The sequence below is a fragment of the Tyto alba genome, unplaced genomic scaffold (genome assembly GCF_018691265.1).
Source record: "Tyto alba isolate M040663 unplaced genomic scaffold, T.alba_DEE_v4.0 Super-Scaffold_7, whole genome shotgun sequence".
NCBI lineage: Eukaryota > Metazoa > Chordata > Aves > Strigiformes > Tytonidae > Tyto > Tyto alba.
Window position 1 is genome coordinate 28,363,293 of NW_024881328.1, and position 15,949 is coordinate 28,379,241.

General features: G+C 44.4%; 1 protein-coding gene across 1 annotated transcript in view; it reads left to right on the plus strand.

The window, feature by feature from the left end:
• LOC104367262 (cytochrome P450 20A1) overlaps positions 1-15,642 on the plus strand; it is a 17,121-nt gene extending 1,479 nt beyond the window's left edge. The window contains exons 4-13 of the mRNA XM_042783971.1: positions 4,605-4,750; positions 5,464-5,631; positions 6,318-6,396; positions 7,143-7,258; positions 7,674-7,728; positions 9,122-9,242; positions 10,154-10,265; positions 10,974-11,038; positions 12,935-13,024; positions 13,194-15,642. Of these exons, the coding sequence (XP_042639905.1) occupies positions 4,605-4,750; positions 5,464-5,631; positions 6,318-6,396; positions 7,143-7,258; positions 7,674-7,728; positions 9,122-9,242; positions 10,154-10,265; positions 10,974-11,038; positions 12,935-13,024; positions 13,194-13,344 (1,103 nt within the window). The 3' untranslated portion in view covers positions 13,345-15,642. The remainder of the gene's footprint in view (positions 1-4,604; positions 4,751-5,463; positions 5,632-6,317; positions 6,397-7,142; positions 7,259-7,673; positions 7,729-9,121; positions 9,243-10,153; positions 10,266-10,973; positions 11,039-12,934; positions 13,025-13,193) is intronic.
• Positions 15,643-15,949: the final 307 nt, after the last annotated feature.

The following is a 15,949-nucleotide window of genomic DNA, read 5'->3' on the forward strand; positions in this document are numbered from 1 at the left end:
TTTGAACAAGTTATTTAACTTTTGGTTTTCTTTGTCACATAGAATTTTGTGCTGAAAACCTCTAGTGATCTTCCAGGCTTGGAAGCGGTCAGTGGTGCTGATATCTGAGCTGATCCTCTTAGTCCTGGGAGGATATTTTAATTTATGGTATAGGTCTCTTAGGTGGGTGTTTTGCTTCCTAAGGTGGTCACAATGTTAACTTAGTTGATATTTGGGTTTAACCTCTTGTTTTTCCAGTTTTCATCATACAAGGTTGAATGAGTTGGTAGTTGCACACCTCTAGGCTCTGTAGGCTGTCTTCAGGCACGGGCAGATATCTCAGCATCACTTTATGCTGAGGTCCTCCTGATGGGTAAGCTTCTCGTACAGTTGCATGACAGACGCTAAAGAATTAGTGATGATCTGGGAAAGGAGTGGGAGTTAACAAAGATCAGCAAGACACAGTTGATAGCAGTGGTACTCCAGAAGGTGGAAACCTACCCTGAAAGATATGAATGCACTCAAGTGTGTTTGGGTGAAACTGAGCAGACAGTCACTTTCTCAACACTCAGAGAAGTGGTGACAGGCCCCTGAGCAGGCATGTTCTCAGAAATGTACTGAATTTGGTAGTACCCAAATACTGGAGAAAAAAAAAATACAGTGCCTGGACTTCAATGCAGGAAATATGACCCAGGCAGTTATAGACTACTCTGGCATCCTGCTATGCTAAGGGCTAAACGCATTTTTTATAACAATGAGGATAAATAGGAAATGCATGCCATACTTCTTTGATAATTAGACTTCTAGACAAGGAAAGTGATAGAACTGGGTTTCTGTCATGGTTTCAGTTCATCATTTGCTTGGACACTGCTTGGATCATCACTGAAGCTGAAGGTAATGTGATATGAGAAGTGAAAGAGGGAGCAAGGCTGGATTGCGTTATGGAAGAGAAATGCTGGGTTGGGGAGGTGAAATACACTTATGTCAGCAGCCTGCCCTGATTGCATCATGCTGGGACCCCTTGTCAACACAGGGAAGCAGAGGGTTGGAGCAAGGAGGTAGGTACCACTGAGGGCTGAGGTAGCAGAAACAGGAAGGGGAGGAGCAAGAGCAGGCTGTATTAATTGCCTGCAGGATGACATTGCCATGAGGAAAAAATAAAAGGATGCATTGATTCATGTGTTTTCTGTAGAGAGAGGAAGGCATCTATGCTATTGCACAAGATGAATGTGAGCTAGAACTGGAATCCTCTGTATGACTCTGACCTCTATACTCAGGCATGTTTTTGAATAAAACAAGTGCAAAGAAAGACTGCCAGTGCTCTCAGAGGAGTGAGGAGCCTGTTGTGCAGGAGGAGCCAGGGAAAGTGTGTTCAACCCAGCAGAAAGAAGAGCTTATGGGGGCATCCTCGTAAAGGCAGCAGCAGCAGGCTTAAGAAGTAGAGTTCTCATGATCTGTACTGAACTCAGACCTGAAAAAGCAGCGATGTTAGTTGTATCAGTGCTTTCCTTTTAACACTGATGCTTGTTAGAAGCTCTCAGACTTGATTAGAGGTGAGGAATCTTACTGATTGTTTTTGCTGGAGCTTTGAGGTATAAGCAACATGTAGTAGCTGAGTGGCTGTAGCAGAACAGTTCTTGTACTGTTTCCTGGTGAGTGGCAATAGGTGTTGTGGTAGCTCTCAGCCACCAGCTGGCTCTGGGAAGCTTGCAGTTTTGTTGGATACCTGGCCTTGCCTTGCCTGTATCTCTTCTGTGCACACAGTGCTGCATGGCAGGAGACATCCCACTGTGGACTGGGTTATATCCAACTCCTGACTCTCCAGCCCCACCTGAAAACGCTTGCCATGTGACAGCTCCTCAGTCTGCTGGTGTACTGGAGGCCAGAGCTGCTCTTTATAGATACCTGCTTGTTGGTTTCCAAGTTTGAGGTGTAGGGTTTGGCTCCAAGTAGAATAGAAGGGTTCTTCTCATCTCATGTGTATGTCACAAGTATGGCCAAACTTCTTGGAGAGAGAAGGCGATAGGTGTTGGTAGTGCACCTCTCACAAAAGCTGTGAAGTTAGACTAATTTCAGTCATAGCTATTAACAGTTTCCCAATGCCAGGAGACTTTTTTCTCATGCTTAAAGCAGTGCTTGAAGTTGGTGTGTTTTCATGGCCTCTTAAAGTTTGCTTGAGATTAATTTGCAAGGAGAATTCAAAGGAAGTAAAACTTTGCTGCTGACACTGGTGATTCCCATGGGAGGCTCTGGGAAGCAGCCCAGGCAGGCAAAGGGTGTGGATGTGAAGAAGGTGGACTAGTTCAGGACTGCCAGGAGCAGTGGGTTCAGAGACCTACTTGGAAAACTCCCATAAGTTGATGTCGCCTTTTGGATTGGGACAGTGAACTTGAAGCACATTGAATGGTGGAGATGGAGCTGTGAGTCCTGGCCTGTTTAAGCAGGACAGCTTCATTGCTGTTCTGTGTGCAGCTTCAGAGGTCCTTTCCATCTCTGCTGTTCAGTGCTACTTGGCATTTGTCTCGACTATCCAGTTATCTTTTCTCCATATTTACTTACAGTGATGTCCAGGTTCTTGGGACAAGAGAGAGAGAACCTCTCAGAGGTTCTTGGGACAAGAGATATTTCCTTATAAGTAGAAGGAACAGTCAACATTTTTATATGCTTCACTAAGAGGACTGACAGTATAACCCTAGAGATGTTTTCAAGACAAGGACAAAGGAAGAAGTCCATGGAAGTGCTGGCAGGACAGAGCTGTGTCTCCAACAGATGGTTTGTGCCTTGTGAAGTCACTAGCCTCCCATAGCTGTGAAAGAATAGTGTTTTCCCAAATACTGTGAAGCGGGGCCTGCCCTCAGCAAAGGGCAGCCTGGGCTCTGCACTCCTGAGTTCACAACAGTGTGTGTATCAGTGGCGTGGGACTACTAGTTTGCACTAAGGACAGGGGAGAAAAAAATGGAGCCCATGGCTGATCCAGCAGTTTTCTTTCATATGCACCAGGAAAACTTTGCAGTTTCTGCAGGTGATGGGGCTCAGTGTCCTCTGGCCTCTCCAAATGCCTCTGCTTGCCAGATTTGTTGTGTGGGCTTTACCACCAGACATGTGTCTTTCTGGCTACCTCAGTACTGTGCGTAGCTCTGCCCAGGCCAGTCAGCAGGGAATTGTGGCAGGCATAGCAGCAGCTGCTTCATGGCAAAGTACCTTGGAAGAGGAATTTTCAGCAGCAGCTAGAGTCACATAACAGCCTACTCTACGTGGAGAGCCACAGGTACCATCTGCTATGCCAAAAGACGCAGGCACATATTCCTTGTCATTTAAAGTGGGAAAGAGTGTGAGATGCAGAGCTTAAAAACATTGGAAGGAAAATTATGTGAGAGAAAAGCACTTAGGAAAGTCTACTATATTCATGCCTCTGGCCTCACTAGCTGCTTTTGTGTCATTAGGTAGTAAGTCCTCTGCAGCTGAGAATGTTCTATCCTTGTATGTTTGTCCAGTAGCATAGTGAGGCCCTGATCTCTGCTGGGAATCCTAGATACATCCACAGTTGGTAGAGTCATATGTGTCTAGCCCAGCTTTGATGTTTTCTGATGCCTCAGAGGTTTCACTCTCCATCTGGGAGAAATAACAGACTGTGATAAACAGTGACAATATCCTTCTTAAAAACTCCCTGATTGCTGCTTCCAAATAGTTCCTTGAAGATTCTGCCAGTTCTGCAAGACCCACATAAATGTTTACAGAAATGGAAAAGCATATGCCGTGCTTTATTGCACGGTTTTGTATTGACACCTAATATACTTTAGCAAATTTAAGTAGAGTCCCCTGGTGGTGAAATTCAGAGTTAAAAATCTAACTGAAGTGAGCCATGGGTACGGAAGATGGAGGATATGTGTTTTTGTCTACTTTGTACGCTGTTGCAAGTGTCTGTGTGGAGGGAGGATGGAAAGTAAGGCAATTAGAAGTAGAAAGTGTTCTGTTTTCTGTAAGAGTTTCTCTGCTGGAGGCAGCCCTGACTGGGAGTAGTAGGTGTTAGTTTGGGAAGAGCTCATCAGCAGGGAACTCACTGTATGCAAGAGAAATCATGCAGGAGCAGTAGGGTGTGAAATGAGGGTTGCTGGGACTGTGAAGCAGGGTAAGTAGTGGGGAAAGCAACCCCTGGCTAAGTCTCTCATGTGAACTGATATGTCTTCAGTGCGTAGCCATGGTCAGGGCAGGAGGGCGCACCAGATGCCAAGGAGGAATGTGCTAGAGGGGCTGCAGATCAAGCTGGAGCAGAAAGGGAAGGGACATGCCATGCTTACTGTTGTCACCAAGTCAGTGGCACAACCAGCTGGAAACAACCTTCCAAGGCATTATTACTAAGAAGTTGGCAGAGCCAGCAGGCAACCTCTGTAGTGGGAGTTAATCACAGGATGGTACCCTGCCACAGAGAAGAGACCTTATGAGATCCCAGTCCCTGCTGATCAAGAGAAGCTTGACACCCCAAAGAGACTGTTCCTGGGGGAAGAAGCCACGGCTTGCTCACTGCCCAGAAGTAGCAGCACCTGATTAAAGAGGTTGCTGTTTTCATCAACTCTGGTGGTGTGACTGCCTGACTTTTGAATGGTGTTTCCTTTATTTGCTTTCAGTGGATCCATTTGAGACAATGCTGAAGTCCCTCTTGAGGTACCAGTCCAGCCTGAATGGGGATACAGGAGAGAGCCACATGAGGAGAAAGTTGTATGAAAATGGTGTGACCAAGTCCTTGCAAAGCAACTTTGCTCTCATCCAGAAGGTGTGTAACTGCCTTTGTACAGCAGAGAAGCCCTGTGTGGCTCACAGGGAAAAGTTTAGTGGAAATGATCACTAGGATAAAGGAGCTGAATTCAAATTAATGCTAGAGCTATAAGCATCCGAGACAGAAAACAGCCTCTACTCATGCAAGCAGTGTGAATATTTAGTTTCTCTTAGCTCCAGTGGGTTAGTGGGAAGGGCTGAACTTGGTGACTTTTTATGCCAAGATACTAGATGCAGTTAAAGATACTGGAGTATCTGAGGTTTAGATTTATTTCCCAGGACGGGAGGGAGGAGCAAGGAACCAGCTACTGGGACCATGAACAGTTGAAGAACTGTTCTGTTGACTCAGTCATATATGACTCATATGAATATGACCAACATATTCAGTCCAGCAGCCAGAATATGATCTGTTTTCCCAGTCTGGAGCTACTGGTATTAAAGGTTTCAAGGCTTCTTTTTGTGACAGAGGGAAAAAGAAAGGAGGACAAAGCTGCCTTGTTGGGGGAAAACCTTGAGAAGAGACAGAAGATGTGAGGCTAAAATGTTACTGTTTAAGTTAACAGTAGAAGGAAACCCTGGAAAGGGTGTAGCTTCATGCCATAGCCATGAAAGTGTGGTCTGCCTTAGGAACTGGGTGGGAATGTGTCCAGGGTATGTTTGGTAAATAGGCTTCTGATATTACTGCCAGCTAATGGTTCCTTCTCTCTCAAGCTGTCAGAAGAGTTGCTAGCCAAATGGCTCTCCCTCCCTGAGGCACAACATGTGCCACTCTGCCAGCACATGCTGGGCTTTGCTATGAAGGCTGTCACACAAACAGCTATGGGCAGCAGCTTTGAAGATGACCGCGAAGTCATCCGATTCCGCAGGCACCATGATGCAGTAAGTGTAATGAAGAGTGAGAAAATACTACATTTTTCCATGCCAACAGAACGCGGCTTGTGTCGGTGTACAGTTTAGTATAAGATACTGTTGCGACTTTTAACATTAAGCTAACATTAAGCTTAAAAGATTGAGGGCTCTGCCTCAGTTGTCCCAAGCTGCAACTATCAGAAAGATCCTACTGCTTTATCCTGCTGTCATTAGTCTAAGGTGATTGTTTCTAAAGGATCTGTGGGAATCAGGAGCCCAGATCCAACCGCAGCTGAGAGGTGTTTCATACCTAAGTCTGGTACACTACAGGGAATTCCAGTGGAAATTCTGCTTTTCGAAGATCTTCTGAAGGCTCTGTGACATCTGAGGATGTCCCAAGCTGTGTCCATATCTGGGCATGTTAAATCTGCTGGTGATAGGGTGGGAAATAAACTCTCCAACTCCCATTCAAGATTCCCATGCCTTTTCGTCTGCAGTTGTAATTACAGTTGTTTCATCTCAACTCAATTTCTTCTATCATAGATGTAATATCTGGAATGGGACATGGTGTCCTAAAGAGGAGACCGGTTCCATATTCACAGGAAGTCTTCATTTTATTTAGTGTTTTAGTTTTCCTGAGTAGGGAAGAATAGAAGAGTCCCAGCAGTCTCAGCCTGTGGTGAGTGATGGTGCCCTTCTCTCTGTCCTTCTTTCAGATCTGGTCGGAGATTGGGAAGGGTTTCTTGGATGGGTCCCTTGACAAAAACATGACTAGGAAGAAGCTCTACGAAGATGGTGGGTTTCTCCCCAAATCACAGTCTTCCTCCCACTCTAATTAATACTTAGGGTTAGGTAGTATATGGAAGCACTTAATTTTCCCAGCTGTCTTGCGTTTTCTGCAGAGTTGGTCACTGTACCTACCATAAGCTACCAGATGTGTCCTCCTTACTCTCGCATAAGATCATTGTTCTGGAGTTGAGCGACAAGCCTGCCATTGTGCAACTCTAGTTCTAGGTCTTGTTATAGGGTCTGTCCAGTCTGGAGACCGATAGAGGATTCTGGGAAGAATCAGGGTGTGCTTGCTCCCTTCCTGTTCTTTCCCCTAGTGTCCACTTTTGACCTCTCTCAGAGTCAGGGACTGGAGGTGCTGTAGCACTTTAGTAATTATAACCCTACAGGCCATGCAGCTAGTATTATCTGGCTCAAATGTTTTTTATAGGGGCTGATTAAATACATTCTCTGGTGGTTCAACACTGTTATTTGACTTCCCCTTAAGTGATTTCAGCTCATAGCATACATCTTGGTTATACCTGTAAGGGTGGCTTTTTTTATAGGCAACCTGTCTTGTTTGTTCTTATATTTTCAACTAAATTGGAGATACCGCCTTCCAAATTGACAGTAACATGTAACAGAGGCTGCTTCTGTAAATGAGCCCAGCAGGGACAGCTGCTCTGAAAATCTGCTTGAGGAGATGGGTTTGCTTCTCTGCAGCACTTGGGATGACCAGGTTTTAAAATAAACATGTCTTTTTGCTTCCAAAGCTCTGATGGAGATGGAATCCACCTTAAGGAGAGTTACAAAGGAGCGCCGAGGCAGATCATTCAACAGGCACATCTTTATAGACACCTTGCTGCAGGGGAGCCTGAGTGACCAGCAGGTCTGTGCAGCTGCTATGTCATTACACAGTAATGGACTTTTGCTAGATGGGCAGGTTGTTACATTGTAGCCTTTGATCAATTTAGGTTTTTGCATCTTAGGTCAGATTTCTTACTAAAACAGGGTTTCTTGTTCTTTTTCCGCTCCTACAATGTCTAATTGCATTAGTCTTTGGTAACTTTCCTTGCCACTGCTTCATTGCTATTTTTATAAATCAAAACTGTGTTAATATTAAGCATTTCTCATGTGCCATTCCAGCGGAAGTTCTGTAGAGAGTTCAATCTGTGTCTCCTAGATGTATTTCTTGCTCTCTGCACTAAAGGGATTTCATGTGCTTGAATGGAGAATATGCCACTTCTTTTTTTATCTTTACAGTCTTATGAACTTCATTCTCTGAAGTAGATTTTATTTCCTAGATTTTGGAAGATACAATGATTTTCTCCTTGGCAGGATGCATAATCACTGCTAACTGTAAGTACAGATTGTAGGTAAATTTCCATCCTCACACTCAGCTGTCTAAAACTGTGTACGATGACATGAGACTTATTCTAGGCTAATAAAAATTTATATTCGTCGTTCTCTTTCTCCTGAGCTACAGATGTATAGAAGAAACTAATTTTTACATCAGGCTTTCAGTGCAGCCTCACAGTTAGTGAGTTGAATCTAAGATGTGGTTGAGAACCTTCCCAGTCTTTTGGGGAACCTTAGGATTTCTTCCCATTGCTTTTTGCCTGCACTCTAACCCCAGCCAACTGATGCTAAATTTGATAAAAAAGCACCAAAAAATGTAAGCCACAAAGATCATGCAGTTAAATAGGCTCTGGCACATGGGAAGGAAGTTAGAGCAGAGTGCTGGAACCTGACTGTCTGCTTTGAATTTCTGGAGGATAGGTGTGTTCCATGTATGGAAGACTTTCAAAGGAGCTATTCTAGGATTTGTGTGAAGGTTCTAGAAAAAACAAAACAAAATAAAACATGAAAATACAAACTGGGTCTCTGTAGAATCTCTTATGGTATCGGGATAGTTATCAGGCCCTGTGTCAGCCAGTGGGACTGGGACTCCAAAGAAAACCTCCCGGGTGCAGCTGGGTGTTAAAGAATGTGGAAAGTAAATTTGATAACTATGATAATCCTCTCCCCAGAGAATATCCTCTCCAAGTATTCCAGGAAGACTGTCATTTTAAGGGGCTGGACTCCTCAGAGATTCCAGATAGTTCTTCTGAATAGACAGTTTGGAGTAGTAGAAACATTTCCTTGTAGCTTTAGGGAAACGGTCTCCTACGCACTCATTTCTTATGCTAGGTTTCTTTTTCACTCTGCTATTGAATATATCTCTTGACTACCTCACAAAATAGTTGTAGGAGAGACGAGTGCTGGCCAATCTGCTGCAAAGAGCTGCGTTGTTCTTGTTGCTCCCTGTCAGGAGCCCCAGACATTGTGGGTCTGGAGCACTCATGTGAGATGTGCTGGGGAAACCCCCTAAATAAGGGAGTTTTCTGATGCTTTGGACAAACCAGCCTTTCACTTGCACTGTTGGTCTAATAACCCAGGTTCTTCAGGGTTTGCTGGGCTGTGTGGTCCCTTCCCCAGCGCTGTGAGGCTGAAAGGCTCAGTTTCCTGCACAGGTCCCTAAGCTCCTTATAGCATCGGAAAGAGAATTTTAGATTGCAGAGTCTCTTGTTACACAGGAATTCAGCTTCCACTCCTGCCACTGTATACAGAATTAGTACAGACTGCTGTGAACAGAGGCCACCCTTTTCTGGGTGAAAAAGTAATGTTGCAAATACAGGAAGTAAGAAAACTGAATGTAGTTTGTAAAGGATTGAATTTTCTGGGTCCAGTCTTGTCGTGATTTCTTCCCCAGTGTGTACCTGGGCAGTCTATTTCCTGACAACCTCAGAAGATGTTCAGCAGAATCTCTACAAGGAGATGGACTGCGTTCTGGGGAAGGGACCAATTACACATGAGAAAATCGAGAAGCTCAGGTAGGTCCCATGGAAGGGACTGCAGAGAAAGGTTGTCACATGTGGTGGGGACGGGGGCTTCATGTACTGGAGACTGATGCCCAGCCTACACTGGGCCAGGAGAAGGCGTCTAAAAACTACTCCCTTTTTTTTTCTGGAAGTGATCAAACTACAGAATGACTTGCGGTCCAGAGAGAATCTGCTGTAGGGCTCCAGGCATGGGAACCGAGCTGCTCTCTTTGGAGTTTCTATAGGAAACCCTTCAGGTTCATCAGCAGAGGAGAGCACAGAATCAGTGCCCTGGCTGCCAGGCTAAACTTTGTTTGCTTACTGTCTTGTTTGGTTTCTGTCCTAGTTTTCCAAAAGTAGAGGTAATCAGTCATGTTAATGGTTGGATTTATGTTAGATATATTTAGAGAGAAAGCATGGAATAATCTTTTCAAAGGGCCATGAGACTAGGGTGATGACTGGTCGACAGTGTGCCTGTATTTTTCACACATCTGTTGGTGCAACTGGGTGCATTTCGTATTAGGACTAGTGTTAGAGTTTCAGTAAGGGAGTATTGAGCATGTGGGTTTCTTGTTGATTCTTGTATGGGTCAGAGGTCCAGGAAAAGGGCTGGTGTGTTTATGCTTTTTAGCAGAGTTAGTTTGGTTTAAAATCTGAAAAAATAGTGGTGAAGAGAGATTTCGGTAACCTTCCCTAGAACCTGATAATGAGATGTAATGCTTCTTGCAAAGATGCTGGGACTGCTTGCCAGAAAAAAAAAAAAAAAAAAAAAAAAATGAAGTGCCTCAGTGTGGCTTGAGACAGCAACAGTAGCAGACTGTGACCCTAAATGCAGCAGGTGGCTCCGCTGTCCTTGCTGCCACAAGGACGTGGACAAGCTTCTCTCCGGGAGGGTTACACTAACCAAGTCTTACTGGTTGCAGATACTGTCGGCAAGTCCTGTGTGAGGCAGTGCGAACAGCAAAGCTTACTCCCATTGCTGCACAGCTGCAGGAGCTGGAGGGCAAAGTTGACCAACATACTATCCCCAAAGAGGTAGGGCAGTACTGGGAGCACTAGGCCTCTCTCCTTTCCTGGAGGGCAGTTTGCTGTTCCCTATTCTTCCTGTTGAGGGGTGAGGCAGGAAGACTGTTTCTTCTGACACTGTTGAGTCTGAGCACCTGCTCAGTCATCTGAAAGTGCAATTTAGCTCAAAGTTTTCTCTGCAGTTCCTCTGTGGGAAAGGCTCTGGGAATTCATGTTCTCTTGCTGAGCAGATTTGCTTCCAGTTCTGGGTCCACCAGGGATGAATCATCTTTTGAATGGGCTTATGGGCTCAATTATGCATAAAACAGCATGACTGCAGACCTGATCATATCACCCACCTTTCCCACACAGAGTGATACCTTCCATTGCAGAGAATGAACACACTGTGTTCATAGTGGTCCTCACTGTACCTCCCATGAGGCCTCATCAAACCCTTCCTAAACAGAGTGTGTGTCCTATACATACATGCCAGGAAGAGTAGAGGAATGGCATCAAACCCTCTAACCACCAACATTTTCAGCATGGGAATTAGAAGTTAATATCCTAATATCTGGGCATGGATTATGGAAATCTGTAAATGAAAATAGCATATTATCTTTTTAATCCACCTAATGAAATGATTAGTCTACAGAATAATCGTCATCCAGCAGGGCTGTCCAGAGGTATCTTTAATTGTGCATTTCTTTCTGCTCTGACATGTTCTAATTTTCTTTGCAGACACTTGTGCTTTATGCTCTTGGTGTGATGCTGCAGGATAGTTCATCTTGGCCATCACCATACAAGTATGTAGAATCAAGACTTTTATTGCAACTAATTCCTTTCCTTTTTTAAATTAATATTCTTTAGATCTTACAGCACAGCCTGTTTGGCTGAAGGGCCTGTCTTAAGCACATTTTGGAGATGAAAGGGAGTCTGTAAGAAAATCAATTTATTAAGGACTTGGTTTGTTTGTCTCCATGGGTGGGATTTTGGGGCAATTCAAGTCATGATCCTCCCATGCTCCAGTCTGCGTGTGTATGTGTGTGCGTGTATGTGTTAGAGTTTAATAAAAACACTTTTGCACACACACACGCAGATTCCCTGGCAAATGCTGGTAAACTATTTTTAAGGTTTTCTGTGAGAGAGAAACAGTGATTTGAATGGCTTCAGAATCACTGCTTCTCATCGTGAAACAATGATGCAAAGGAGGAAATGTCAGTCTGAAGTTTTGTTTTTTCAGGGGAGGGGAAATGCTACCTCATTACTTCTGTCTGTGAAAACAGAACTGGATCCAGGCCAATAATTCAGAGGTTGAAGAAGAAAATTGCTGTAGCTTCCTGTGGCCTCCAGGTGGCAAATATTAACACTGATATCTGACTTAGTTCACTTGGGCTGGGAAAAAAATGTGGGTCAGTTATTCTAGACAGAGAGAAGAGACAGCTGAGATTTAAGAGAAATAATAGAGCCTTTAGAACAGCACTTCTCTCCTGCAAGTGCAGTTCTTACAAAAGGGTCAGGCATTGATGCACTGATCTACGAGCATCTTGGCAGGGATTGCCCCCTAGGATAGGACACACACTCTGTTTAGGAAGGGTTTGCTGAGGCCTTGTGGGAGGGACAGTGAGGACTGCTATGAACACAATGTGTTTATTCCAAGGAGAAGGAGGTTGAGGTTTAGCCTAAGGTAGATGTGTATTTCTGTGATGGAGATAGGAGATCAGTTCTCTGTGACCCTTTTACCTACCTACTGTATAAAATGCTGTGTGTAGCTGTTTGCCCCTCCTTATTTTTTTGCTAGGCAGCTGCATTTTCTTGCCTATTACAACATCGGTAATTTGCCACTTCAGTTCAGGAGGAATGTTACGTTTGATGCTGCTTTTATTGAGGGTCAGCACCCACATGCCCTTTCACCTTGGTAGAAGCAGAGCTTGGATGTTTAGGCAGGGAGCCAAAGGCTTGAAGTAAAAGCAGAAAGGTTTAGCAGAAAGTGAAAGAAAGCTGCCTTCCATCCATCAAATTTCCGGTTTTGTTTTTGGTTTTTTTTTTATATATTTAAATTGAAAGATATTTTATTAGTTCTCCCTGTGGTTAGTTCATTATGGGAATCTTGTTTTAACTCCTGCCAGCCCTGGATAAAAGTTTTCTTACAGCCTCCACCATCCTAACACTGAAAACCACTTTCCCACTTGAATGAGTCACCAGCTTCCCTCCCCCAGCACATACACATACACACACCAGCTGCTTCAAGTGAAGGGTGAGGGGCAAGGAGAAAAGGGAAATATTTTTGGAAGTGGGGAGAAGAAGGATCACAGTGGGAGAGAAAAAGGGAGACAAATCAGATTGTGTGTGCCCTGGAGAGGAATAGAGGGCAGGTAGCAGCATCAGCTCAGATCAAATAGCTCAAGCTAAATACCCACTGCTGAGACGTAATGCATATTAGTTCCAGCCCTATGTCACTAACTCATTTTATCAGCATTTTGACCAAGCTGGGACACAGCTGACCAGCTGGAAACATAGATGGTGTGGATGCACAATTTTCTTCATATATCTGTGTGGAATTACCCAGCATGATTTAGAGAGAGCAAATTAGTGAGATTCTGTGTTTTGTTGCCAGTTTATTACTCGTGTGTGTGCGCACATGTGTCTGGGGAAAGGATTCTGTGCCTGCACAGAAGGCTTCAGTGTGTTTTCTTTCATAGGTTTGACCCAGAGAGATTCAATGAGGAATCATCCGTGAAAAACCTCTCCCTGTTGGGTTTTTCAGGAAGCCAGGAGTGCCCAGAGTTGCGGTGAGCATAGGGAAGGAGGTCTTTGTGTGTCTCTGTGGCAGACAGGAGAGAAGGTGCTTTCAGCCTCTTCCTGTTACTGCTGAGACAATCTGTCCAAGCTGGTAGTTGTCATTTGGCAGATTTACATCATAGCAACGTTTTTATTCTTTTTTCCTGCCTCTTCCCTCAGGTTTGCCTATATGGTAGCTACAGTTCTTCTGAGCGTTCTGGTAAGGAAACTGTATCTCCACCCAGTGAAAGGACAAGTCATGGAGACCAAATATGAGCTGGTAACCTCACCGAAGGAGGAAGCCTGGATAACGGTGTCTAAGAGAAGCTAAGAGCGAGCAAAACACGGGGCTAAAAGTGCCAGCAGTGACATTCAGAGCAAGGGTCTTAGGGGGAATCATGCTGGTGCCACACTGACTCAGCCAAGGAATTTTACATCCAGATTTTGTTACCTTCAATGTTCTTAACCACATACCTCTCTTGGGTACCTTTTCTAACTCAAACGGTAGTCATATTAAAGTAGATTTAATCTGTATGCCTTTTTTACATTTGCTTTTGGATCTCTGGCCAACCCATTCCGAAGGAAGCAAGAAAACCTTGTAGTGGTGTATGTATGAACTATTGGGTGTCAGCTAGTCAAAGACCAGACATCTGGTTAATCCAGCCTCTTTCCAACAGCAGCCAGAGCTGGATAAGAGTGCCTCTCTTTTCCAGTAGAATGCTTCTTCATGGACCCTAGCTAGATAAGACCTTGCAGACACAAGGACAAAGCCTTTCTCTCTATATAGGTATTTTTATTCAAAGTGTCTTTCCTTCCCTTGAGCTACAGCTATAGCTGTCAAGAAGAGCAGATATATCTTGTGAAAAGTATGTGTGAGAGAGAGAAATAAAGTGGGGCAGGAATTGCACTGGTTCTCTTGCTATGTAATCTTGCCATGCTGTGGGGTTGCAAGAGAAAGGGTGACTGAGAAATCCTAGTGAAACAAGAGCAATAAAATTTGGTTTTGGCCCTGAGAAAACAGAAGCATCAGTAATAATATAATTAAATTAAATAAAACCACAGAACAAAGCCCTGCGAAAAGGATTCTCTACTCTGACAGTTCGAAGGGCAGTGTCTAATCTGATCAGCAACAGGAATTGTCAGATGTTTGCAATTCATTCAGCACAGGGTCAGCATGAGACTGGTTATGCAAATACAGAAAAGGGAGAGTGCTGGTTTTATAGGGCTCTGGATTAATGTTGTACTTAAAAGCCTTTCAAAGAATCCTTTTCCTCCAGAATGGGTGCCAGCCAAACCAACATCACATGCCACATGTTCACATGATTTTCCCCACTTCTTTCCTTCCTTTTGGCCATCATAGGCCTGCTCTTGAAAGATTTCTCAGAGTCCCACTGAACAGCTTGCGAGGCAGGAACCTCTTACCCTGTCATCTCATTGGAGTAATTGCCATCTGACTTTCTTTTCAGGTTGTGTTTCTCCCCCCTTTTTTGTCCCTCTCTTAGGTAGGATCACCCTTTATACCTGATATTTATAAGTCTTTTCCCCATAAACCTGACCTCTCTGTTAGCTCCAGTTCCTAGCCCCCTTCCCACCCAAAAGCTGTGTGGCGGTAGGTGAGGTGTTGCTCAGCCTGCGGCTGTATATGCCCAAGTTGCTTTTGTACACACCTACCAATGCACCACAGAGCAGGCCAGGACTGTGTGACTCCCATTAGAGCCACTTTCTATTGCCTCTGCAGATAGGGCACGCATACCTGGTAGCTGCAGTTCCCCCTTCTGTGGACACTGTTCCTTTTACTAGCACCTTCCAGGTCAGGAAATCTGCTGCTTTTATAAAAATGTTTTGGCTCTTGTACTGCTGCTGAGTGCCAGCCTGAATGCAGTCCTGTCAGCTCTTCTGGGGTTAACATCTGATGCCAACCTCTGTGGGCACCAGACAAAGAAAATTCTGCTCTTGGGTTTAATGTGTCAGCTCTGCTTTTGGTGGAGCTGTAGAGATTCAGATCCCTCCCAGTGCAGTTCGTGTTGGGGGAGAAGTGGGACAGAGATGCTGTTCTACCGTTTTTTGTCTGCTGGGCAGAAAAAGGAGGGTTGTGCAGTTCAGCTTGCTGCCTCTATTGCATTGATTTTTATAATGAACTGCAAGAAAGCTCTTGCTAATTTGACCTCCATTTAACTGAAGGTTGGTCACGTCCCCAGATGGCAATTCATGTTAGGCTTTGCTTCACTGCTTATGCAAAATGGCCTGTTTTTCTTGAAGGGTGATGTTTCCTAAACCTCCTGGAGAAATCAGTATGGTAAAGGATTTTACTGTAAAGCATCCCTGGTGTGCAGAGGAGGCAAAATGGAGGCTAAGTTATTGTCTTCTTGGGAAAAAATGGTAGGATAGCACTGTCCTTGTTAGGATCTGAGCAAGGAATAGCTGATTGTCATATAATCAAGTGGCAAAGATCTGCTTTTTGTAGCCATGTTGTAGGAATGAAGTTTTCAGTCACCAGAAAAGCTTCCCAGTTGTAATTGTCCATACTTCTGTTACAGCATTTCTCTGCCTTGCTGGAGCTGAATGGGCCAACTGACCTGCAACAGCCCTTTCCCCAGTTACAGGAATAAAAAATGGGAGTAATCCCATACAATTTGTTGCTCATTTTCTGTCAGCGTGCACAGGTATCGCATCCTGTAAAACTGTGGTCTCAGTCTGGGCCAGTAGCCAAGCATGCTACAGGAGTCTGTGACTGATACGAGGGAAGAATGTGGCCCGAAGTGCTGGAGAAAGCCAATGTTTAGTTTGTGTTTGCACAAAACTGCTGTCAAAAAACCACCCTGACTTGTCAGTTAAAGAAATGTGTTTATCATGGAGGGAAAGAAGGTGGGTAGGACACTCTCAAGCATTTGTTATACCCTGCTCAGAGTGACACAGGTCAGAGCTGCATTGTTTGC